The 27,345-nt window shown below is 40.3% G+C and overlaps 1 protein-coding gene across 4 annotated transcripts in view; it reads right to left on the minus strand.

The window, feature by feature from the left end:
* Positions 1-24,123, minus strand: part of ZNF292 (zinc finger protein 292) — a 95,514-nt gene extending 71,391 nt beyond the window's left edge. For 2 of the 4 annotated variants that reach the window (XM_070796118.1, XM_070796116.1), the window contains exon 1: positions 576-23,828. Coding sequence is in view for 3 of the 4 variants with exons in the window: in XM_070796116.1 (XP_070652217.1) it covers positions 576-755 (180 nt within the window). In the remaining variant the exon portion in view is untranslated. Of the gene's footprint in view, positions 1-575; positions 23,829-23,849 lie in introns of those variants that run through there. The other 2 variants (XM_070796117.1, XM_019967391.2) reach the window with 2 other exon arrangements.
* Between the last annotated feature and the right edge of the window lie 3,222 nt (positions 24,124-27,345).

Below are 27,345 nucleotides of genomic sequence, written 5' to 3' on the forward strand. Positions count from 1 at the left end.
GGGACATGTTTTGAGTTCAAGTTTTCAGAGAAACTATATGACTTTAGGAGTACAGAACAACTTAAAAAAAAATAATACAAGGTTGCACTCAGGTAACAGCAATAATGTGGTTTTTCTCTTTGAAGACTCTTCTAACTTACCCTTCCCCAAATTATCCATAATTTTTTATTATCTATTCAATATTTTATCTAATTAAGACATCATAAATTAGTCTAGATCCTCCTTAACAGGTAGCTGAATTCTTCAACACCTGCAATAGGGGGTGTGAGTGAGGATGCAAAGTGGGACTCAGAAATATGAAAACAGTGACTACTTGGGGAAAAGCGCAGGGGAAAGGAGAAGGAATGAAATTAAGTTTTAAGGAACCTCCCCACCTCCTCAAAAAAAAAAAAAAAAGAAACCACCCACAACTATTATTTCTAAACTGCAGAGTAAGCTTGCCTAATATTCAAAAAAAATAGTAGGAAACCCTTCTTTCCTCCATGGCATCATGTTCCTAGAATACAAAATAATAATTTAAGGCTTACTGTGTGAATAAAAAGACAGGCAACGGCACCCTACTCCAGTACTCTTACCTGGAAAATCCCATGGACGGAGAGGCCTAGTAGGCTGCAGTCCATGGGGTCGCTAAGAGTCGGACACGACTGAGCGACTTCACTTTCACCTCCATTAATAACACAGAAAAGTATGCTTAAAGTTCTAAAAGAATACAGAGAGTACACCAAGAAAATTAAAATTACTGTGTTAACTGCCATACTGTGTCAACCAAAGGAGGCTTTTAAAAAATGTAACTTTTAAGTTACAACACTGTATAATATACTTGAATTTTACTTTAGTAAGATACAACATATGCCACATCTATTTCATGTTATATTTTCTTGCAGAAGACAACCAGCAAGAAAAAAAGGTATTTGATAGTAATACATACTATAAATTGGGCTTCCTGGTGGCTCAGACAGTAAACAATCGCCTGCAATGCAGGAGACCTGGGTTCAATCCCTGGGTTGGAAGATCCCCTGGAGAAGCAAATGGCAACCCACTCCAGTATTCTCTCCCGGAAAAATCCATGGATAGAGAAGCCTGGTGGGCTCCTTCTCAGGGGGTCACAAAGAGTTGGACACAACTGAGTGACTAATATACACATACACACACTACAAATTATTTTCCTCCCAATTACTTTTACTATTGCAAAGAATTCTATTTTTCTTTAAGATGATTAGGTCCATCTCTTTGTAATTATAGTCCTTCTCAAGTACATCACATCCTTATTGAATCAATCTTATATGTTAAAGACTTAAAGACATATAAGGTACCATTCTTTCCACTGCAGGGAGAAAAATTTCTACTTGTAACTTTATTAAAAAATACATTTTTCCTTTTCAAAAGCACTCATGGTGTACACAGTAATTATAAGCTAGGTTTATTTTTTTTTAATTGGCTCCTTCACAGGAAATGTTATTTACTTTTAAAATTTTACTTAAAATACTAACTAGATAAATGTTCCACTGGGAAAATAATCATCTACAAAGTCCGGATTATCAGTTTTATCTTCAATAATCTTTCTACCAAAGTTGTCACAAATAGTGAAGTTAAACACAAATCAGATTTTGGTGTCCTTTTATTAATTAAAAATACATGATTTATTTAATACACTGTAGATTCATTACTTTCATGCCAGTGTAAAGGCTATTGGATACCTCAAAATTATTGGCTACAGAATCAATAATCTGATTATTTTTATTATTCTATTCTTTAACTTCTAGAAACATTATCTTCATCCATTTTAAGCTTCAAAGAAAAAGCTGGAACTAGGGTTCACACAAACCATAGTGGAAGTCAGAAATCCAGTAACCAGTAAATTGAGAAAAATTCCTGGGAATGCATGTAGTATTAATAGAGTATTTTAGTCAACTGTATAGCAATAACTGCAGGTATATGGTACGTGTTACTAAAGATATGAGATGAATCTTAAAATTAGCAAAGCTGATTTTAAACATCCACAAGAAACCTCTAATATGAAAATGTTAAACAGAATCAAATTTAGAAGTCTACAAATAAACCGTTTAAGAAGTTACTACTACTAATAAGTTACTCAAGATAACATTTCTGTCACCTTGCCTCACCAGCCCTACATCCTCTGGGAGTGTGGGTGTTCTTTTTTCTTAACCCAAACTACTACTTGGGGAAGTTTTTTAAAGATAATTTCTGCCTGTCAGTTGCTAATTTATTCCAAAAACTGACCAGGTGGAAATTTTTTGAGCAATAAATATGCTAATAACTTTATAAGACTGGAAAGTTCTCATTTGACACTTCCTGATTGTTTCAAGTATAAGGATATTAAACTATGAAAACACACACAACTGCTCCATTCCCTCATCTAAACAACTTTGGGGAGCAATAAACTGAATTTACAACCATGGTGTGTGTGTGTGTGTGTGTGTGTGTGTATATGTATATATATATATATTCCTTTAATACCAAAGCCAGTTTCCATGAACTAGCTGATGAGCCAAATATCCAAAGTGTATGAGGCTGAAAGTACTGATACTAATCTGCATACAGTTTTTATGTTTAGTATGTAATTTATCTCATGTTAGCCTACTGCATCAGGGTCAAACCAAAAAACTGGAGATTCGAACAGGGAAAGTTTCACATGAAGAATGATCATAACAGGGAGAAACACAGACAATTAAACAGCACTCTAAAAAAATACTCAAGAGCCGAGACAGTACCAGAAGCAAAAAAACACACCAGGTAGAGGGCCCTTCCCCAAAGCTAGGGCTTGAACTTTGTTGGAGAAGATACAGTTGCAGCCTACTGGATAGTAAAGTCTGTCAGGTTGGGTTCTCTGGGCCTAAGTCGCTGGGAGGTGAGCCCACAAAGGGAGCTGAGAACCTGCTTGCCAGCAGCATCTGCACGGAGGGCCACGGGAAACAACCTATGGAGCAAGCAGCCACACAGGGAAAGGTGGGGTGCTGGAGCTGGGGACTGCAGTGTCCGTGTCAGGACATGGAGAGGTGGTCACAAATTTGGGGCTGGGGCTGTGAGCTCAACAAGACTCTGTCCACTCTGAGCACTCACCTGGGGCAGAGAACCAGTGGATGTCCCTGTATCTGTGCCACTCATGGTCATGCAGTAGCAGCAAGAAGCCCCTCTGTGTAAAGTCCCTTCAGATCCTCTACTGACAAACTTAATACCAATCAATGGAGAAATGCTTAAAGGACCAAGCTCCAATATCAGAGCAAGTTGATTCAGAGCTGAGAGGGAATCTGATGTTAACAGGCACTCAATGCTCAGGGATCTTCATAAAGGGTAAAGCATGACAGAAACAATAAACTGGGAATACACATTATATTAAATGTGACTAAAAGGCAGGATGAAAAACAAAATCTGATTGGGCACTACTGTCACTTCTCCAGTACACTATGAAAATGGGGAAAATAAACCCAGCAGTTATTTAACGTTATCTCAGAAACATTAGCTATTTGTAGCACTATAAACCAGCAGTTTCCAAACAGAGTATAAAATACAGTACAGAAGAGGGAAAAAACTTTTTCTATGAAATCTATCTAAAATACAAATTTTATTACTTAATAAACATTCAAATAGCAATATAAGCTGAAGTAATATGCATGCACATGTGTGAAGTTTATAATGAGACATCCCTATACTGAGGTTTCATATTAAAATGTTTACAGGATACCCAACTAAAAGCAGCCTTAAAGACCACTGATGACCTACTTTTCCCCATGGACTTCAGGTACTTCTTTGCACCATATAAAGAGGCCAAACAACACAAATGCATTTTTTTTAATCCAATAAAGAACTGATCTTAGTTATATTAGGACATTAGAAACAGATTTCTTCAACAAGTTGCCCTGATTTTAATTTATAAATATGTATTGATTATACCCTTAAAAGACCTATAAATTGTTGTTGAGGGACCTCAAGGACTGCAGCATGCCAGGCTTCTCTGTCCTTCACCATCTACCAGAGGTTGTTCAAACTTGTGTCACTGAGTCGGTGATGCCATTCAACCATCTCGTGCTCTGTCATCCCCTTCTCTTCCTGAATTCAATCTTTCCCAGCATGAGGGTCTTTTCAAATGAGTCAGCTCTTCACGTCAGGTGCCCAAAGTATTGGAGCCTCAGCTTTAGTGTCAGTCCTTCCAGTGAACATTCAGGATTGATTTCCTTTAGGACTGACTGGTTTGATTTCCTTGCAGTCCAAAGGATTCTCAAGTCTCCTCCAACACCACAGTTCAAAAGCACCAATTCTTCGGCACTCAGCCTTCTTTATGGTCCAACTCTCACATCCACACAGGACTACTGGAAAAACCACAGCTTTGACTAAACGGACCTTTGTTGGCAACATAATGTCTCTGCTTTTTAATATGCTGTCTAGGTTGGTCACAGCTTTTCTTTCAAGGAGCAAGCGTCTTTTAATTTCATGGCTGTAGTCACCATCTGCAGTGATTTTGGGGCCCAAGAAAATAAAGTCTCTCACTGTTTACATTGTTTCCCCATCTATTTTCCACGAAGTGATGGGACCGGATGCCATGATCTTCATTTTTTGAATGCTGAGTTTTAAGCCAGCTTTTTCACTCTCCTCTTTCACCTTTGACAAGAGGCTCTTTAGTTCCTCTTCACTTTCTGCCATTAAGGTGGTGTCATCTGTATATCTGCGGTTACTGATATTTCTCCCAGCAATCTTGATTCCAGCTTGTGCTTCATCCAGCCCGGCATTTTGCATGATGTATTCTGCATATAAGTTAAATAAGCAAGGTGACGATATACAGCCTTGACATACTTCTTCCTCAATTTGCAACGTTACTCAAAGAAATTCAAAACTAATGAAATTCCCACTACTGCTAAACAAAGAGATCAAGACATTCTTAAATAAGACTATTACTCAAATTTGATCACAGTTAACTGCCTATATTCATTGCTCTGCTTTCCTGAAGTTTAGTTTCAAATAATTTAAGGTTATTATTGTAAGTTCTCTTTGTATGTAAAACAAATTTTAATACCCAAAAAGAAAAAAAAATGTTAAACTTAGTTTGGGTTTTTTCTTTTCAATTAAACGAGTTTACTGACTTGGGCAAGCTACTTTACTTATCTGTGCCTCAGCAGTCTCATATATAAATAGGGATAGTAGCCACCCACCTAAGAGGATGACTGAGGATTACAATGAGCTCCTTTCTATCAGTCCTTCACGCCATCTCTGTTTCTCTCTCTCACACATACACACACATACACCAGTGTCTTGCACACAATCAGTTCAGTTCAGTCGCTCAGTCGTGTCCGACTCTTTTCGACTCCATGGACTGCAGCACGCCAGGCGTCCCTGTCAATCACCAACTCCTGAAGTCCACCCAAACCCATGTCCATCGAGTCGGTGATGTCATCCAACCATCTCATCCTCTGTCGTCCGGTTCTCCTGCCCTCAATTTTTCCCAACATCAGGGTCTTTTCAAATGAGTCAGCTCTTCACATCAGGTGGCCAAAGTACTGAAGTTTCAGCTTCAACATCAGTCCTTCCAATGAACACCCAGGACTGATCTCCTTTAGGATGGACTGGTTGGATCTCCTTGCAGTCCAAGGGACTCTCAAGAGTCTTCTCCAACACCACAGTTCAAACGCATCAATTCTTCTGTGCTCAGCTTTCTTTATAGTTCAACTCTCACATCCATACATGACCACAGGAAAAACCATAACCTCGACTAGACGGACCTTTGTTGGCAAAGTAATGTCTGCTTTTTAATATGCTGTCTAGGTTGGTTATAACTTTCCTTCCAGCACTTAATAAATGCAAGATATTATGATAGCTACTACTCATCATACACTCAAGTTTGCTTTATAAAAACATTTGATCAAATTGAACCCTTGCCTTGAACATAGAAAACTGATGTTGGAATTGAGATGAAACAAGAGTGTTCAGAAGAAACCTAATTTCACTAAGTAATGGAGCACAAAATTCAACCCACAATTTAAACCAACCTATTCAAGAAAAAAAAGAGGAGACAATCATTCAACAGATTTAACCACTTCTGCTTCAGTAAAATAAGGCATAGCCCCTGCTTTTAAGGAGCTCCAATTTGGGGAGAGGATGAAGCAACAACCACAATGTTAATATGGAAAAACTGTGATAGAAAGTCAGAAAAGCACACACAATTCGTTAAAAAAGGATAGGGAATATATCATTAAATCCATTTAGAAGTACAGGAAAGCCCCATGAAAAATGTAATAACTAACAATCTGATCAGATTTAAGAGAAAAAATATGGAGAAATGGAGCTGATAAAAGAAGGAAACACTAAAGGGGAAAGCTAAAGCCAAAGCACAGACATGAGGGAAGTTATGTAAACCGTAGTAAAAGAACAGACTATAAACTCTTAAGGCTTTACCTAAAAAAAGAAATAAGATATGGCTGCCAATCAGTCAGGCTGGCATGCTAGGTGCCAGGTCATGACAGTCCTTGAATGCAAGGCTAATGAGCTTGAATTTTATTTTTCATGGAAGAGCATTTTATGTGGTGCTTATTAATGTGATGGGTGCTGTGCTGATGCCTCACAATACAACTATCCTCATTTAACAGGTTAAGAAACTGAGCTCGTAGCCAGTAAACAGTGGAGCTGGGATTTCAATTCATGGTGTCTGAACTCTTCCACACTGCGTTACCCTTCTAAAAGTCTTTAAAAATATGATACCCATGCCTTGAAAGGATAACATAATCTTAATGACAATGTAGGAAACAGATTAGCGAAGTGAATGGACAGAAAAGTACCTTCATGAAAAAAAACCTGTTGGGTTTTTTTTGTTATAAGAAACTAAATGGTTACTAAGAGTATATCAGATATAACCAGAGAAAGATACAAGAAACGGTGTGTGTATAAAATTAACAGAACTCAGTGACTGCACTGCGGAAGTGAAAGGTGGAGCTAAAAATGACTCAAGGTTTCACTAAGTTTGAGGGGGAGGGGAGTAGTCACACCAATACCATCAGTCTTTCTTTTGGTAGGGGGTGGGGGAGTGGAGAGGAGCATGAATGGGTTCAATTTCAGACTTGTTTAATTAGAAATACCAACTTGGGGCCTCCCTGATGGCTCAGTGGTAAAGAATCCACCTGCCAATACAGGAGACATGGGTTCAACCCCCGATCAGGAAAGATCCCACATGCCAAGGAGCAACTAAGCCCGTGCACCACAATTACTGAGCCTGTGCTCCAAGGGGTGGGAGCCACAACTACTGAAGCTCAGGCACCCTAGAGACAGGGCTCCGCAACAAGAGAAGCCACCACAATGAGAAGCCCAAGCACCGCAACTAGAGAGTAGCCCCCAATCTTTGCAACTAGAGAAAAGCCAGTGCGGTAGCAAAGACTGAGCACTGCCAAAAATAAATAAGTAAATAAATAAAAATGAAAATAACAACAAAAAAAGTACTACTGAACTCCCATGAGGAAGGGTTCCACAAGTGGTTGGAACAGAAAGCAAGAGCTAAGAAGAGTGGCAAGGCCTAAGAGAAGGGACCCCCTGGAAATCGCATCCAGAACGACAGGGGGCTGTCAGAGTGGATACCTGCTGAAGATGAGTATGTAAGCACGGATTACCAACCAGGGCACATAAGCCACCTCCTGATTAGTGTCCTGTCTCAGGCATGATGATGAGGTGGGAAAAATGGTTGAGGGTCACCAAGGAAGAGTGAAAGGAAGAACACTGAAGAAATGCCACAAAAATTTTCAGAAATATTGGGTCTAGTCCCCTTAAATACTAATATATTAATACTAGCTAATAATGACCAGCAGGTGAAAGGAAAAGTCAGTGAAGACGACTAAGAAGCAGTCACAAAGGTAGGAGAATCTGAAGAGCAGTGTAAATAAATTGAAGGGAGAGCAACTTAAAATGGGGTCAAACATTTTAAAATGCTAACAGAGGCTGAGCAAGCATTACTTCAACTTGTAGCCATGAATGAGTCCAATATTACCCAATTTTCTAATTCTCCAGGAGAAATTACTCTCATGTCAACATGAAAGCTTATGATTTTTAAAATGTTGACAATTAAATTTTATTAAACACAACATGCAGGCATATGAAATAGTCTAAGTTGCTGGATTGCTACCTGGGTCTGAAATTAATAAAGTATTACAAATATGCCAAGCAAAGCACCTTAAAAAGAGAATTTTCAAAAGACAACATGTGGGGTACTTTCCCAAAGCCTGGCAAGAAAGACTAGAAAACAAGAGTTAAAGAAACACATTTACAAATGGTACTGATGAACCTATTTGCAGGGCAGGAATAGAGAAACAAAGAGAATGGACTTGTGGACACAGCTGGGGAATGAGAAAGTGAGACTAATCAAGTGGCACTGACACAAACACATTACAATGTGCAAAACAGATAGCTAGTGGGAATCTCCTATGTAACACAGGAAGCCCCGCCCGGCACTCTGTGATGACCTAGAGGGATGGGATGGTGGGTGGGTGCAGGGGGAGGCTTAAGAGGGAGGGGTTATATATATGTATCAGTTCAGTCGCTCAGTCATGTCCGACTCTTTGCGACCCCATGAATTGCAGCACGCCAGGCCTCCCTTTCCATCACCAACTCCCAGAGTTTACTCAAACTCATGTCCATCAAGTCGGTGATGCCATCCAGTCATCTCATCCTCTGTCGTCCCCTTCTCCTCCTGCCCACAACCCCTCCCAGCATCAGGGTCTTTCCCAATGAGTCAACTCTTCGCATGAGGTGATCAAAGTATTGGAGTTTCAGCTTCAGCATCAGTCCTTCCAATGAACACCCAGGACTGATTTCCTTTAGGATGGACTGGCTGGATCTTGCAGTCCAAGGGACTCTTAAGAGTCTTCTCCAACACCACAGTTCAAAAGCATCAATTCTTTGGCACTCAGCTTTCTTCACAGTCCAACTCTCACATCTGTACATAACCACTGGAAAAACCATAGCCTTGACTAGATGGACCTTTGTTGTCAAAGTAATGTCTCAGCTTTTTAATGTTATCTAGGTTGGTCGTAACTTTCCTTCCAAGAAGTAAGCGTCTTTTAATTTCATGGATACTTTCGGCTAATATGCACTGTTGTACGACAGAAACCAATGCAACATTATAAAGCAATTACCCTCCAGTTAAAAATTAAAAAGAAAATAAATTTTAGGATAGGAGACATCTCATATGTGGAGAGAAGGGGTTAGAAAAAAGGAAGACAATCTGAAGACATGATCAACAAAGCAACAAGACAAGAAAGACACACACACATCTCTATAAGCTAAAGGAGAGAAGTGATGGAAAGAAAAATGTAAAGGAATAGGAAAGTGGAAAGGTTCTCTGAGAAGATGCACAGGTGAAAAGACCATCCAGTCTGGAGCAAGGATTAGGGTTAGCAGAAAGGTTATCTAAGAAGGTCACAGATATAAAGATCCTCTTGACGGGTAACAGTCACTTCTTCTCAAATCCAAGGAAGAAAATAAATAATTTAGAGAAAAATATGATATTTGAGGGAATATACAAGATGGTCTAGGTCCTCTCAATAAATTTTCAGAAAGAATTAACCACAAACACTGAGTATACTTGTGGGACTGTTCCATGTGTAAGTTTCACTATTATTTAACATTTACTGTTTCTCTGATAAAATAGTTTCTCTATTTAGACATATTTACATCAGTGCCCTGCTTCCAGAGAAGTAAATATATTTTAAATCTGAAGTACCAAAAAATGAGCTTATTTAGTGTGGAAAAATTAAATACAATATATTACTTCATTGATGGCTTTGTTAATGCCTCTAAGACAAGGTCATTCATTCTCTTTTGGGAGAGTGTAGAGCAGCAGTAGAATAAAGAAAGAAAAAAGAACCATCTGAGAAGAAAATAACATCTGAAGAGAACAATGCTTGAACTCCCTTTACAATCTCTGGCAACAGTGTTATTAATTTTCTACATTATTCTTATACTTACCAAACTGTTTCACAGCTGTAACTTTTCTGTTTTACTCATCAAGATTTCAAGTCAGATTTTAGGGGGGGAGAAGAAGGAAAAGAGAGTTCCCTCATTTCTTAAGTTTGAAAACCAGTAGAGAAGAAGCTAAATAGTATTTTACTAAGATTAATATTCTCTTATGGGGTCGAAAAGAGTCAGACCTGACTTGGTGACAGAAAAATATTCTTTTATGAGGGAAAGTTTCAGATCTCATACTTGTAAATGTATTATAAATAATAGCTAATGTTTGCTGTGTGCTTCCAGCATCATGATATGCAAAGCACCCAACATATATTATATCTTAATCATAGCAGCTTTAAGGCAGATATTATTCTTACTTCTAGTCTAGAGATGAGGACAGAGGCCCAAAACCAAGCTTGAAGTCCCACAGAAGACAGCTGGAATTCAAATCATAGCTCAAAATCTATGCTTTTGGTTACTAGGTAATACTAGATTCTCTCATCCCAGCCTCTCAAATCCCAGTCTTACAATTTTGGACAAAGGAAAGATTTTAATTGCAAAGTCAATTCTCTTCTCCTGGCATATTCACACACATTGAGTAATATGTACCCCTTCTCCAAAGACAAAAAGATCTTTCATAAGTTATTATAAAATCTAATCCTGCGTTCTCTAAAATGTAGGCTTCAACCAAGTTGGTAAATCAGTCATCTAATGCTATTTTCAGAGTGATAATAGATGACCTGGAAATGATAGTATTAATGAAAAAAATTATGCTAGATCATTATCATATATAAAACATCAAAGGTGTTTCCAAAGTAGTCTCTAAGTGTAAATTAAAATGGTACTTTATATGACAACAATCACTTTACATAATCATGCCTTTGATCAATTCTTATAACAACCAACAAAAGTCTGTAGCATCTCAATTTCAATAAAGAAACAGGAAAGTCATAGGTAGCATGTCAAGGGTCACAATAAACAATTTTTATGAAAATTAATATCAACACCCTTAGAATTCCAATACTTTAATTCACAGTATCTAATGGGCTGTCAAGCAAAGTATATGTGAAAGAATCTAGAGGGTAGGTTTTCCCATCAAGTAAAATAAAAGATGATTCTGGGGGGAGGGGGGTACCAAACACTACATGTTTTCACTCAAGATAGGTAAATCCTCAAACGTCTTTTTGGGTGTTAGTAATTTCTCTTTAGGTAGCATGTACAACATTAGGTTGCCTTTTCAGAAATACTAAATAGGTCACAATACTAAATATACTAAGTCTGACTCATTTCTTGCCAACATATTCAATTTTACATACTACTGGGGTTAATCCTGAATTACTAAGAAGCAGTAATTTATGACAAGCATTCATATACTCTTCCTACAAGCACTCAGATATTCTCCCTATAAAATATCTTCACGCTGATGATGAACTTCATGATCAATTTGTTTGAGGATATAAATTTTATTCACACTGTCTATTATGCTATCTGCAATATCCCATTTTAGTCCAGCGGTTTTAAAAAACTTTCCCTAAAAAGATTCAAAATACAGTTATATATGTATGTAGTGGATAAATCATGGCAAGTTACAGATACAAAGTACTTAAGCATCAATTTTAAGTCATGCTTGTGCTCACTCGTGTCCAACTCTCTGCAACCCAATGGACTGTAGCCTGCCAGGTTCCTCTGTCCATGGGGATTCTCCAGGCAACTGTAGTGAGTCGCCACCTCCTACTCAGGGGATGGACAAAGGTCTGTCTAGTCAAAGCTATGGTTTTTTCTGTAGTCATGTATGGATGGTGAGAGTTGGACCATAAAGAAGGCTGAGTGCTGAAGAATTGGTACTTTTGAACTGTGGTGTTGGAGAAGACTCTTGAGAGTCCCTTGGACTGCAAGGAGATCAAACCAGTCCATCCTAAACGAGATCAGCCCTGAATATTCATTGGAAGGAGGGATGCTGAGGCTGAACCTCCAATACTTTGGGCACCTGATGCAAAGACTCGATTCACTGGAAAAGATCCTGATGCTGGGAAAGACTGAAGGCAGGAGGAGAAGGAACAACAGAGGACGAGATGGCTGAATGGCATCAGTGACTCAATGGACATTAGTTTGAGCAACCTCTGGGAGCTGGTGAAGAACAGGGAAACCTGCCATGTTGCAGTTCATGGGGTCGCAAAGAGTCAGACATGAATGAGCAACTGAACAACTCAGGGGATCTTCCCAACCCAGGGATTGAACCTGCTTCTCCAGCATTGACCGGTGGATTCTTTACCACTGAGCCACCTGGAAAGCCCATTAATTTTTAATAGTTATTTTATTAAGCTTCATGTTTTATTCTTTTGAAATATAATCTTGTGCAAGTTTTGTTCAGAAAATAAAAATCTACACTTTTCAGAATATAAATACTCACGCTTTTGAATTAAGTATATAATGATGTTTTCAAGTTTATGTTAAATGGGATTTCTTTTATTTACAGAAATTAGGAAATGATCAAGAATATGTACAAATGTTTATCTAGAAAACATAAAATGTAAGCTATTTACACAAGTAAAAATTCTAAATGCCTGCTTTTGACAATAATGTCTCATCTAAAAGAAGAAGCAAACACAATCATCCTGATTTACTGGAAATAAATTTCTCTCAAATCACAAATATCTGCTTCATTAACTCTGGTAAGTCAAAATTACTACAGGACTTAATTTAAATATTTGTTATGCTAGCTTTCCAGTATCTCTACAGAATTGATTAGGGGAGTTCCCTGGCAGTCCAGTGGTTAGGTTTCAGCACTTTCATAGCAGGGGTGGGGGTGGGGGGTACGGACTGGGGCATGTGGGTTCAATCCCTGGTCAGGCAGCTAAGAGGCCAAACAAATAAATAAACATCCCCAAACTAATTGGAATGACAACCAAATCAATTAATTATTATTTTTAAATTTAGATTACCTCTCTCTAAATGTAAAATCTGGGACTTCCCTGGCAGCCCAGTGGTTAAGACTCTGCGCTTCCAATGCAGGGGACTCAGATTCGATCTAGGATCCTACATGCCGCAGAGCAACGAAGGCCGCATGATGGCTACTGAGCCCAAATACCCTAAGATCCCACATGCTACAACTAAGACCCAATCTGGACAAATAAATAATAGTAAAAAAAAAAAAAAGTAAATAAAGCTTGTATCTAGGAGTGATAAACTTAGAACATAAATAACATTGCCTACCAAACTTCTGGAGATGGTGAGGGGACAGGGAGGCCTGGTGTGCTGCAGTCCGTGGGGTTGCAAAGAGCTGGACATGACTAGGTAACTGAACACACACTGTAACACTGCCTATATGTCAGGCATCACTAGGATGCCAAATCTTCCACACGAATACATTATCCATATATTTGAAAATCATGTTTTAAAGAACTGCTTCATTTTGACCATTTATCCACATAGCTCAGTCTTCCTAAACAAATGCCTGACAACACTGAACATTTTCTGATAAATCAATGTCATAATGAACAAGCATTATATAGCAAAGATGAGATCTTAAGAGGCAATTTGGGTAAACAAACATTTAAACAGACTAAACAGTTCTTAATCCTATGACCTCATAGGTCTTCAGATTAAACAATTCACTGTTAGTAAAGCATCTAATAGTGCCTGCATTGAACATTAATTCTTTTCCTCTTCAATCTGTTCGGTCTAGTCTCTAATGCCAAGCTTCATCCTCACCCCAAAGTATGAGTAAAACCTTGTGTGGATTGCTGGAGACCTCCTATTTGAACTCAAAAGACATCTGACTTTTCACTGCATAACACTGCTCCTTTGAACAAAGTCACAAAAGCAGTTAAATGAGGAATGAACAATTTAGATGGAGCAGAAAATTCCTGGTGAATAGTGAAAATGTTAAAAAAAAAAGTAGTAACAAAGTATGGAGATCACTGGGCTCAAGCTTCAGTGTGGATTTGAGCCTATGTACCAACATTTCTCAAACCAATTCCCTGGACATATGTTGGGTTTTTAGCATTCATTATAAGAAATTTTAAATTATATTTTAATTTTGATGCTCCTCTAAAATAAAAATGTATGCATGTTCTGAATCAACTAGACTAGAAGGCCACCTTACAACAAAGGGCTATCTGGGTTTGTGCTTATTAGTGAATTGTGCCCAGAAATTCCCCGAAAGTAGTGTTTTCCAATTTGTTGGTTATGATGTATTAGTGGATCACAAAATCAACAGCAGCTTTCAAAAAATAATAAATGAATACAGAATGCATTACACATAGTAAAGGTAAGTATTTCTGTCCGATAATCTTGTTTCAGTGGACAACTAAGTGATGCCATAAAAAAAAGTCACATCTTACTGAGCTGAGTAACTCTAAAATCTGCAGACTCTTGAGTTTCTGCAAACACAAACCTGAAAAAAACTGTCATGAGTACTGGACTGTCACTGAGGTAGAAGGTTAAAAGCAGGATGTTGGGAAAATTTCAAACTGAATGACAGGTTAAAAGAAGTTGATCAGTTAAGAAAAAATAAGTTCAAACATTAGGACAATAACTATATTATTAAATTGTGTAAGGCAGAGAGACAACACAAAACACCAAATACAGACTAGGTTTAACATTAAGGTAAAGAACCATGGGAAATGAGAGATTGTTCCATACATTTTCCAAAGGTACAATGATGGGGTGGGGTGCCTTTCTATTTGGAGACTGAGATTAGAAAGCAGGAATGAAATGCTTTTTGCCAACCAGAGAGAAAAGGGGCAATTAGATATGCTTTGAAAATCTAATATCTTTGAACATCTTTGAATATCACAGAATATATGTGAGAAGAAAGCAGAGGTGGGGCTATACAGAATAAAAATCTGATCCATAAAAGTGCCCGGAATTGCAGTGGAGAATAAACCCAAGTGGGATATGTCGTTCTGTTCAATTCAGTTGCTCAGTTATGTCCAACTCTTTGCGACCCCATGGACTGCAGCATGCCAGGCCTCCCTGTCCATCTCCAAATCCCGGAGTTTACTAAAATTCATGTCCATTGAGTCAGTGATGCCATCCAGCCATCTCATCCTCTGTCATCCCCTTCTCCTCCCGCCTTCAATCTTTCCCAGCATCAGGGTCTTTTCCCATGAGTCAGTTCTTCACATCAGGTGGCCAAAGTACTGGAGTTTCAGCTTCAGCATCAGTCCTTCCAATGAATATTCAAGACTGATTTCCTGTCAGATGGACTGGCTGATTTCCCTGCTGTCCAAGGGACTCTCAAGAGTCTTCCCAACTCCACAGTTCAAAAGCATCAATTCTTCAGCACTCAGCTTTCTTTAGGATCCAACTCTCATATACATATATGACTACTGGAAAAACCATAGCTTTGACTAGATGGACCTTTGTTGGCAAAGTAATGTCTCTGTTTTTTAATAAGCTGTCTAGGTTGGTCATAACTTTTCTTCCAAGGAGCAAGCGTCTTAATTTTATGGCTGCAGTCCCTATCTGCAGTGATTTTGGAGCCTCCCAAAATAAAATCTGTCACTGTTTCCACTGTTTCCCCATCTATTTGCCATTAAGTGATGGGACCAGATGCCATGATCTTAGTTTTCTGAATGTTGAGTTTTAAGCCAACTTTTTCATTCTCTCTTTCACTTTCATCAGGAGGCTCTTTTCTTTAGCTCTTCTTCGCTTTCTGCCATAAGGGTGATGTCATCTGCATATCTGAGGTTATTGACCCTGACAATCTTGATTCCAGCTTGTGCTTCATCCAGTCCATACATTCTTATGATGTACTCTGCATATACATTAAATAAGCAGGGTGACAATATACAGCCTTGATGTACTCCTTTCCCGATTTGAATCCAGTCTGTTGTTCCAAGTCCAGTTCTGTTGCTTAAGGATTTCTCAGGAGGCAGGTCAGGTGATCTGGTATTCCCATCTCTTGAAGAGTTTTCCACGGTTTGTTGTGATCCACACAGTCAAAGGTTTTGGCATAGTCAATAAAGCAGAAATAGATGTTTTTTTCTGGAACTCTCTTGCTTTTTCGATGATCCAACAGATGTTGGCAATTTGATCTCTGGTTCTTCTGCCTCTTCTAAAACCAGCTTGAACATCTGGAAGTTCACGGTTCATGTACCGTTGAAGTCTGGCTTGGAGAATTTTGAGCATCACTTTGCTAGCATGTGAGATGAGTGCAATTGTGTGGTAGTTTGAACATTCTTTGGCACTGCCTTTCTTTGGGATTAGAAAGAAAACTGACCTTTTCCAGTCCTATGGCCACTGCTGAGTTTTCTAAATTTGCCGGCATATTGACTGCAGCACTTTCACAGCATCATCTTTTAGGATGTGAAATAGCTCAACTGGAATTCCATCACCTCACTAGCTTTGTTTGTAGTGATGCTTCCTAAGGCCCACCTGATTTCACATTCTAGTATGTCTGGCTCTAGGTGAGTGATTACACCATCAGGATATGTCACAGATTGTTATAAAATTGGTCCCTGAAAAATCACATCTCCCTATACCCAAAGAGGCTGATTTTGACTACTTGTTGAGCCAGTGGGTGATGACACAATCAGAAGCTTGGAAAGCAGTTGTTTGAGGGAACTGGCATTCCTGCTGCAAAGTGAAGAAATTGAGGCTACCTCACTAGAGGGTAGAGGGTAAGAGTGGAGCAGAGACTAGCCAACTTAACTGGGGCTCCTCAACCAAACTACCAACCGCAAGACATGAGTGGGATCATCTGGGATCATTCAGTTCAGACAACCAACCAGCTGACTGCAGAACTATCCATCAGACCCATAAACTTGATAACAGTAATAAAAACGGGCTACTCTTTTAGCACCACTGTAGTTGAGTAGTTACCTGGCATTAACTGATACAGGATATTTCAAAAAAAAAAAAAAAGGCTGTAAGATTCTGAACTTCTAAATATGCCAGGACCTCAAACTTGGAAGTGCAAGTCTTCAGGAAATGGTAACTATGTATCATCTACACTTACAAAGATCAGTTAAAAGTCCTTGGTTTGGATCTTACACCCTTAAGCTGGTTCTAATCTACCTTTTCTATCCTATTTTTCATCTCAGCCCCTGACGTTTTCTCCAAGATGCCAAAGTTGTTCCAGTTCTCTGAGGTTTATTCTCATCCTTCTAACATTAGTTACCCACATTTAAGACCCAACATAAACAGTGCTTTCCTTTCCTGTTCAATTTTTAGTTAATTTAAGTAATTTCAAAATGCTCTGCTGCTGCTGCTAAGTTGCTCCAGTCGTGTCCGACTCTGTGCGACCCCACAGACGGCACCACACCAGGCTCCCCCGTCCCTGGGATTCTCCAAGCAAGAACACTGGAGTGGGGTTTCCATTTCCATCTAGTTTTTCTTAATTCACACTCTATTTACTGTATCACCAGGTACTTTACTATCTAATAGTATTACTTAACTATGAATATATGTGCCAGACCTTGTAAACTCTATGCTACAAGTCTCCATAGCTCTCTTAGTGCTCCCACATAAGAGGAATTTAAATACTTGTTTAAAATAAATTTAAAAATATATATGTAATTGATTGAATTTTAACAAATCTTGGCTAAATATAGGTAAGGCAAGAAAGGTAACATTTTTTCTAATGAGGTGCACTGTGCAACTCTAAATGCTAAAAGATAAACAATGAATCAAGAGACTCTCCTGGAAAATACATAGTTAAAAGTTACACAGGGTATCTGACAAACACATTAATAATAAGTAAACTTTCCATTTTAGAAGCAAGGCTACTCACATATTGGTTGGTTAATTTTATGAACTGAATTTGTGTGGGAGTTGAGAAAAATAATGTAATTTCTCAACTTTGAAAGAATCTCAAGGAAAGTAAGTGCAGCAGCAGTTTCATAGTTAAGACCATGTATTTTTAAAAATCCTTGGTTTTGCAAGTTAGTAATATAAAATATTATGAATAGCAACTGCAGAATACATCTTCCCTTCCCCTATTTTAAGTTAGGACCAAAAAGTGTTAAGAAGGAGACAAGCAAAATTTGGTAAAGCTTTCCTTTGCTAAAACTGGTAAAAGTATATTCTGGAAAGCGGAATTTAATGTCTCTAGCATGCAATCATTCTAATTATGAACACTTAAATTATTTCCCCTGAGCATTACCTAAACTTTTGAAGTTTAAATGACTTATTACTCCCTCAATACCTAAAGTAATTATCACTAATTAACAAGCAAGCCATCTTTTCTTCTGATTTGAAGTGACCTACAAATTAAGATAGTCTCTATCAATCAAGTCTGGTTTCTCAAGGAGAACTTTAAGAATTTTCAAAATTCTTGCCACTACAATTAAAAGGAAGCAAAACACGCAGACAAAAGAATCAACTTGTATCAAATAGATGAAAGAAACATATACAAAGATATACTGTAACTGCACAATTTTAACTGAGTAGCTCTCAACAGTTTTAATTTCATTTTTGTTTCTTACACCAATAAGGCACTAAACATAGTTTTAATAAAGGCATTAAGGTCTAAGTCAAATCCCATCTCTTCAATAAAGCCTTCTGATACCCCAGGCTGAGGTGCTTACTACCTATTTTGAATTCTACTGAAACTACTGCAGGTGAAATTAAATTATTCTTTTAAATAATCACCAACAATTAACTGATTAAGACACAGACTAGAATCAATATACAATTTAAAACAGAAAGCCACAGGTTTACACGTGCAGCTACAAAATGCTCTCAGATACCTTTTTTTTTTTTTTTTGTGAAACAAAGATGCACTGTACACTATGCCTTCATTTTTAAATTTTTTCTTAAAAGAGTAAATGGCATTTCTGGAAAGATCCATAAAATACTATTAAGGGACTGTCTTTGTGGAAGGTAATTGGACACCTAGGGTGGGAAGAAGATCAAGTTTTCAGTGTTCGTCTTTTAAAAAATCATTTTAACATACCACATTTTCAATTTAAAAAGAGAATAAAAAATAAAGCAAGTATATTAGTGATACACAGCCTTTTGACTCTCTTCAACTGTCATCTTGAAGTGACATTTAAATCTTTTCTTTTTTGGGGGGGTGGGGTGGGGAGGGAACAATGCTTTGCCACTTGGCATGTGAGATCCTAGCTCACCTATGAGACCAGGGATTGACTCTCACGCCCCCTGCAGTGGAAGCAGAAATCTAACCACTGGACCGCCAAGGATGTACCTAAAGTGATATTTAAATCTTATTTGTTTACATCTTACTAGTCTCCTGTATCATCTTATAAGCACAGAATTTCAGTGATATCAAAAGGTCAAATCTCTCCTTTAATCAGGTCAACTAAGTATGCTGAATTTGTCACCTTTTTTAACCTAGTAAAAGTGAATTGTTTGAGTAACTGTTTAAGTGAAGTGAAGTGAAAGTCACTCAGTCTCGTCCGACTCTTTGCGACCCCGTGGACTGTAGTCTACCACATTCCTCTGTCCATGGGATTTTCCAGGCAAGGGTACTGGAGTGGGTTGCCATTTCCTTCTCCAGAGGATATTCCCGACCCAGGGCTCAAACCCAGGTCTTCCGCATTGTAGGCAGATGCTTTACCGTTTAAGTAATTGCTTGTAATCTGTGCTAAGAAAGTAGAAATGCTCACGTTCAATGTGCACTGAAGCTCAGTGTGCACTTACACAACGGTCAAAAAGCTCTGGCCTGGATCTGTTCCAGATTAACTACATTTCTTAATATACCTATGTGCCTAGTTGCTCAGTCATATCTAACTCTGCAATCCCGTGGGCTGTAGCCTGCCAGGCTCCTCTGTCCATGGGGGATTCTCCAGGCAAGAATACTGGAGTGGGTTGCCATGCCCTCCTTCAGGAGATCTTCCCAACCCAGGGATCAAACCCAGGTCTCCAGCATTGCAAGTGGTTTCTTTATTGTCTGAGCCAGCAGGAAAGCCTAATATGCCTATATATTAATGTAAAAAGAATATAACAACCAAAAACATGAATATATTCCTTTTCTTTCTTGCCACTGTTTCTCAAAAGGGAACTGTGGGTCTTTAGGCAAAGCGGTACATTTCAATGGTGTGCAACTGTCTTGGCGACTTCAGAAAATGTAGCATCCATGGCCCATGAGCACTAAAGGCCAGTTATCACAACCCCAGTCACTGGAGTAACCAAACAACTGACCCACATATTTCCAAATGTCCTTGAAGGGAGAAATGCAGTGGGAAAAGCACTATGCCTAGTTGAGAAGCACTGCTTATGTGAATTATGGTATGAACAAAGGTATGAGATATGTATGTGTGTGTGTGTGTGTGTGTGTGTATGATATGCAACTGAATTTCCACAACAGCAATTCCACCTTTAAAAATAATTATTAGGGACTTCCCTAGTGGTCCGCTGGCTAAGATTCCACACTCCCAACTCAAGAACTAGATCCTGCATGCCACAACTAAGTACCCCACATGTAGCAATTAAGATTGAAGATCTCATATCACAACTGAACCTAGCGCAGCCAAATAAATAAAATTTTAAAAAAATTTTTTTAATGGTCATCAGTTTTGATAATAACCAAAAAACAGTCATTACTCATTCATCAAGCAGTCATCCAGTCCAGTATATAATGCTGTCAACAGACACCATGCTCCAACAACTCATTCTTCAACTATTACAATGGCATAACTTTTTAAATGAACAGTCATTTTAAAATCCTTTCAGAACAATTCTTCTACTGGAATGCCTTTGCTGAAACTTCCAAATAAACAGTGTTTCGTATAAAAGATATAAATCACACTTTGCTGCAATTATTTGTCTTTCTCCAGAGACTGTAGAATCCTTGTGACCAAGGACCACACTCATGGTTACCTGGTCCATGGTGCGGGTATTCAATAATAATGCTGAATGCGTGAGTGAATGCTGGTCTAGTCTAATACAATAAAGAGTCCCAAGTCCCAACTACAATCAGTTTTTATATATAATAATGATAACAGATATTTTTATTCTAATTTGGTTTTTTAAAAAGTAAGCATTATCCAGATTACAACTAGCTTATAAAGATATAAAGAAATCTAAGATTTTTCTTTACTGATACTCCCATGTACCCATCCTCTACCATCTTCCCCTCCTTTTCCTTTTAAGCTTAAAGCAAATGCTCATGTAAAAGTGAGGCATGCTTCCAGGAAGCAACCCAATATAAAGAGCAAAACAATACTGTTAACAATAAGAAGAACTTAAACATTTTTCATTTCTATTTTAGAAATGAAAGAGTTCTCAGAACTCAAGAAATCTGTTACTCTCCTATACCTCATTCAAAAAGAAAGAAAAATCTATAACAGAAAAGAGTAAGCAACTTTATTTCTGTTGGTTTCACTTCATTCTCCAGAATTCACCTTTTGTTGAGGTAAAAAATTCAGGATATAAACTAAGTCGTATTTTAAAATAAATGCAACAATGAGGATTACACAAGCACTAAGCATCAACACTCACAGAATGTTAACTCTGAAGCACACTAACTCTGACAAATATTTATTCATCTTTGCATTCCTGAAGCATGTGAATATCCCAGTTTTACATGGAAACCTGAGAGAAAAAGCTAAATAATAAAGGTAGATGCAATTTCTAGCTCCTAGTATTTCTAGCACTGTTTTTAGACCGCTCTAATAAATTCTGTAATTGTTTGTTAACCATTGCTCTGCTCAATTCCTATCTGAAATGTTAAGTAACAACGGCTATGATACAATTTTAAAGAAACAATTGTTTCCAGTTACCTCCCATCTGGCAAGACCAAACAGGTAACCAAATATATATACACACACACATAAAGAAAACGTTCTATAGCGGATCTGAAACATCAGATACACCCTCATATTCAAATAATGGAGACCACTTTTAAATGCAGTTACATTATTGCGGGATTTTAGTGCTTGCAATACTTCATTATTTTTGAAATTCACAAACCCAGCATTTGTTTTATTACTATTTCAAGTAGCACTGGTCAGTATAAACAAAGTACATGTTGTAAGACTGAACACTTAAAACTGCTACAGGAAATTTCTTTCATGTTGACAAAAAAGGAAGACTGCTTCATACATGAAAAATCATTTTAAAGTGACAACTCTCTATGCTGCACACCCTCCAGATGAAGATCGACTTCCATGAGACTTCACTTTCCCAGAATTATTAATTCTGCTTATAATTACAGCTGGTCAAGAGTATTTACAGTAATCAGCCTTAAACCCATCAGTGGGAACTGCTACCTGAAAAATGTCTTTCAGCTAAGATACACTTTTCAAGGACTAAAAAGCTAACTTCACTTACAAATGAAAGAGCTCTTTTTATGCATATCTTACTAAAGTTTTGTGGCTTTTTAAAAGAAAAAATCTAAGTAAACTTTAATATCTACAAGGCCAATTAGGAATGAGTGGTTACAGTCAGGATAGTGAAATTAGTAAATTTCAACAATTCTTTAAACCTAGGATTCAAAGGAATGACATAATCTCTAATTATGCCATAGGTATTCACCAGACCTATATTACTTTAACAGGGTGGCTTTCACATAGCATTTATTCCCAGAAAGTCATCTTGCGGTCTCACAAAGTTGTTTTTGGTTTGCTTGTTTCAAGAAAATGAACCACTATCAAATAATCTGTGACAACAAGGTGCAAACAACAATGGAGAATTTTGAGTATGGTATCAAGTATCCCTGATCTTGTAAAGATTTCAGAACGTGGAGGCTAAAAATTAAGTGAAAATGTGATGACTCTGATATGCTAAAACGGCCCACCATTGTTCCACCTTAAGTTAAGTATCTTTCCGAAACAACTTCTCTATAATGTGTTCACAAGCTAACTCGAAATGCGACCCGTATAAATTCTTTTGCTTCCTCAAGAAAATAATCTAACCAAAATTTTCACCATAGCCAGCAGCAGCACCTTTAAATTCAAACTTAACTGGAGGCTATGTAATCAAGTCCAAATGTAGACACAAACTCCCCGATTTCTATCAAACAGTGCTATTAACATTCCAAATCCTGGTTAGAACGCAGTTACTGGAAAGCAGTGTCCTTGTTGCAAAAAAAAGGGGGGTAAGGCCTGAAACTGACCTGAGCACGGGTCCACATAATCATCTCCGTTCCACCGGGAGGCCAAACAGGGACGGCTCTAAGTGATAGGGGGTGGGTAGACGAGGGAGGAAGGGCAGAGAGGAAAACACATCCTCCAAGGGTGAAAGCAAACGAGAACCGGACTCTGGAGAAGCCACCCCATAGAGACATTCGACCCTAGGATACACACACAGCTTTCCTCCGCCGAGGAGAGCAACCTCTACCATGGAAGCGGGGCTCCTAGCAAGTAAAGGCAGGAGGGGACAATCTCCGCCCCCCTACCCCCGAAGGTATCGCAGGCTAGAAGGGGTCGGCGGGGACTGCTCCTCGGAACATCAACAAAGGCCCCTTCAGTCCTAAAGCGAAACTCGAACAACAAAGGCAGGGAGACAGCGAGAACGGGACCGGGGGGCGGGACGGATGAAAGCAAGCTAGCGGAGGCAAAGGAATCAAACCAGTGGGGGCGCAGGCCCGTCGGAGTGAGAAGCAGGGGCGCAGAGGCGCGGGGCGCGGTAATCCCCAGTGCACAATAAGAGGAGGAAGCGAACCTGGCCTCCATTCCACGCTTACCCTCTCCCACAGAGGGGAGGGCTCCAGACCTCGCCGTCTGCATCTCTCGGTCTCGGGGACCGCGCAGTCCCGAGTTCGGGGAAGGAAAGAGGAGGGGGGATTTTCCATCCTGACCACAACTCCCTTCCCCCAGCCGACAACAACCGCCACAACGGCAACCACACAAAGGCGTCTTCCTGGTACTCGCCGCTCCCGCCAGGGCGGCGGCGCCGACGATGCCAAGGCAGCGCCGACCACCTCTCGGCCGCCAGGCGCTCGCTCGCTCTCTTCCCCCTCTAGCAGGGGGAAAGGGGGAGGGGACCCCAGGCGCCCTCACCTGGCACAGCTGCTGACAGTACTCCGTGGCCGCCTCCACGGCCGGCACCCGGCTCTCCCGCAGCTGCCGCTCCAGCTCCTGGAGCCGCTCGCCTAGGCGCTGCAGCTCCGCGGCGCAGCCGCCTCCGCCGCGACTCAACCTCTCCTGCTCGGCCTCTTCGTCCGCCATCTTCACACCCCGCTCCGTCGCGTACGCACCTGGGTCACGTGATAACACAATGCCACGTTCGGCGGGGTCACGTGCCGGGCGCGCTCGCACGCCGCCGAGCACGTACAAAGGGCCCGGTGGGGAGGATGGGGGCGGGTAGAGTGGTGCGAGGGAGCCGGAGGGAGGTGAAGGGAAGGGGAAAGGAGGAGGGCGGGGTTGGGCGGTGCGGAAAACCGCGGTTTACTTACCGCGAGCGGGAAGTGGGCAGCAGCGGACGAAAGGGGCGGGCCGGTGGAGGCCTGTTCTCGGTCACGTGGGTGCCGCGACGCGGGGAAAAGCTTAGGGAGGGGCTGCCCTTTCGAGCGTCCGAATCCCGGCGTGGCTTTCCCCAGTCCCCGAAGTCTAATACGGACACATGCCCCAGTTCCCCAAGAGAACGGGTGAGGGAGCGCTCTGGGTGGGGTGGAGTAAGGGCTGCATTTGCTATTGGCCCGAAGGCAGGCCAGAGGCAGGCGAAGTGGGAGCAGGTAAAACCGACCCATGGACCACAAGCCCGAGAGCAAAAGCGAGACTGAACTGTCAAAATTGTCCCCAGCTTTTCACCGGCATGCGAAGGAGGGATCTCCTCCTATTGCCCGAGGTACCAGATCTCGTCCCACTCTCCTCTGCAGCCCCAAGAACGCATCTCCCTTGAAAATACAATCTCTAGGGGGCGGAGGCAACAAAGAAAAGTAACAATTGGATCACAGCAGAAAGGTCCAGTCAGTCCTCAGTTTGGAGAACGGAGCAAACCCATGAAAAGCAGAGCTTAAAAGATTACAGACTGTGAAACTGTGGACTTTGGAACCAGGTGATTTGAAACCACGAAGACATTTATGGAATAAATGATAGCCAACTAATCTGTTCCACCGCGATTTAAGACTCTCCTACACACTACAGAAATCACCATCACTGAAAACACGTTGTATATGAAAGCTCTTGAAAGTAGGTCAAGGAAAAAAAAAAAAAAAGCAATAAGGACTTCATTAAAAATCACAACGGAGGTAAAATTGCTAAAAGAATAAGGTTATCGAGTTATAAGTTTAACAGCAGTTTTTCCTGGCGCTGCAAATAGAGATGGTATTTTGAACCATATTTTATTTACAACCTGAGAAGAATGGATACTTGGCACTTGAACAAAACAGTAAAAGTAGTACAAAAATTCAAGTGCTTAAGCCTAAAGTTCAGACTAAAACAAATATTTTTTAGTAGTCTAAAATTAGACAAAAGGCTTATCTTCCTTACAACTGGTCTACAGAAATTCAGAAACAATGATAGTGATGAGGTATCTAGAGATTTCTAGTATTAGTAGAAAACATTCTAGACAGTGTGTTGTCCAGAATGAATGTTTTATAATGCATCAGTGATGGCAATGTTTAACTGCCATTATATGAGTGGGCACAAAATGAATCCTTTATGAAAATTATTATCAGCTAAATAATAATACAGTATGTGTGTGCTGATATTACCTATTAACAACACAGGTTCTTCAGATATTTAGGAATAGAAAAGTCTGTGGAGTACACTCAAAGGCTAAGGAACAAAGATACAAAAGTATCATTGAGAGCTAAAAAGCAACAATAAAGGCAGCTAATGGATTTTAGTATTTGTAGGTCATGTGCCCAAGTGAAGTATTTTAGGTATCTAAACCAGATTTCGCCAATGTATGTTATGGTAGGATGCCAGTGAAAATATAAAAAGTGAGAAATATGAGATTAGCTACCAGTAAATCCAAAACATCTAAGGTTTCAAAAGCCAGCAAGGCATACTTTCAAGTATAATGGCTTACACCACACCTAATATATAGAAAGAAAGAAAAAAAAAAAGAGAAGAAAGCAAAATATATCCCAAAGAAATGTATCCACTTATTGGCATAAAAAAAAAGCCGGAGAATGTGGATCATTTCCACTTCCTGCCCATGATAGTCCTAAAACCAAAAAGATTTGATTAACAAATTGATTCTAAGCATTATCACTGTCTTGCAAATGTGCCCCAACTTGGACTACTAAATCGTTCACTTTTATTTGGTATCTTTCATCCCCCCCGCCCCCTTCCTACATTCCTCCTTTAGAATTTATAGAACATGTAAGGATTGGAGGGTGTGGTGTAATCATTTAACAATCATTTATTGAGTACTTTTGCGCAGGGGAAAATCAAAGATGAATGAAAACTATCCCTGCCTGGAGGCAGCTTACAGTTTTGAGGAAGAGTAACCTGCTATGGCAGTTTCTCTGACAAGTGTTCCATTGTGAAAATGAATGGAGATTCAATTTGGAACTCCAAAGGTGCTAGCTAGACACATCCATCGAATCTCTACAGAATGCAGGTTTTTTAATTAAACGAGGACTGGAAATACTATGCTTTGACGAGTTGATCTTCAAGATCGCAGAAATTTCATTATCTATTCAAAAAGGTATCTACAAGTACACGATGTATTATTGCACTTAAGTCTATTTGGTCTTATATTAATAACACACCTGTGAGGTCATAGGAATCACTGCACACACACGCACACCCACCCCTACTTACTGAGACGTTCCTGGAGGAATTCGGAGGCCTGTTCCATCCAGAAAACAAGCATAAGCCCTGGGGCCGAGAGACTCAGCGTCTCTGGGGACCTCAGTGTCTGCGTCGCGAGTACCCCGTACCCATATAGGACACAGCGCGACTGCTATGGACGTGATATAATCATGTGGACCTTCACTCACCAGAGACTCGATTTCAGAGTAAATTTGGGAGACAGAAAAAAACCACCACTCCACCCCTGCGATCAGCAAAGCTGGGGACACCCTTAGGGGGCAGAGGTCACTGCATCCAGGCCGCGCCTGCCAGCCTGCTTCACGAGTTTCCCAGGCTGCGTGGGCCCCCACCTCGCCAGTGCACATTTCCCCCCCTAAAATTCTTGAAATAGCAGAGCCTGGGAGCCGGAAGGGCGTGGGGCTGTGCCTGCTAACAGAGCCAGAAGGCCGCGCCCGGGCTGCGGCTGGCGCGGCGGATGGCTCAGGGCTGAGGCCCCCAGGGCGCAGAGCAATCCCGGCAAGCTGGGAGAGCCCGCGGGCAGCAGAGGGAGGAGGGCACGCCGCCCTCCCGCCGCCCTTTCTCCCTTCCCCGGCTTTCTCCTGGGGCGACCGGAAAGGTGCATGGGGCTGGAGCCGGACTGAGGTTGCCTCCGATCCGCTCGGCTAGCCTTGTCCTCGGGTCCCCACTCCGCGGCAGGGAGCTCGCTGCCCGGAGGCCGGCGCTTAGCAGCCGCAGCCCGGACATCTGGCGGCGCGGCTCTTCCACCCAGCCCTGCGGATCGAGTCCGCGG

Source organism: Bos indicus, chromosome 9 (assembly GCF_029378745.1).
Source record: "Bos indicus isolate NIAB-ARS_2022 breed Sahiwal x Tharparkar chromosome 9, NIAB-ARS_B.indTharparkar_mat_pri_1.0, whole genome shotgun sequence".
In the NCBI taxonomy this organism is placed as follows: Eukaryota; Metazoa; Chordata; class Mammalia; order Artiodactyla; family Bovidae; genus Bos; species Bos indicus.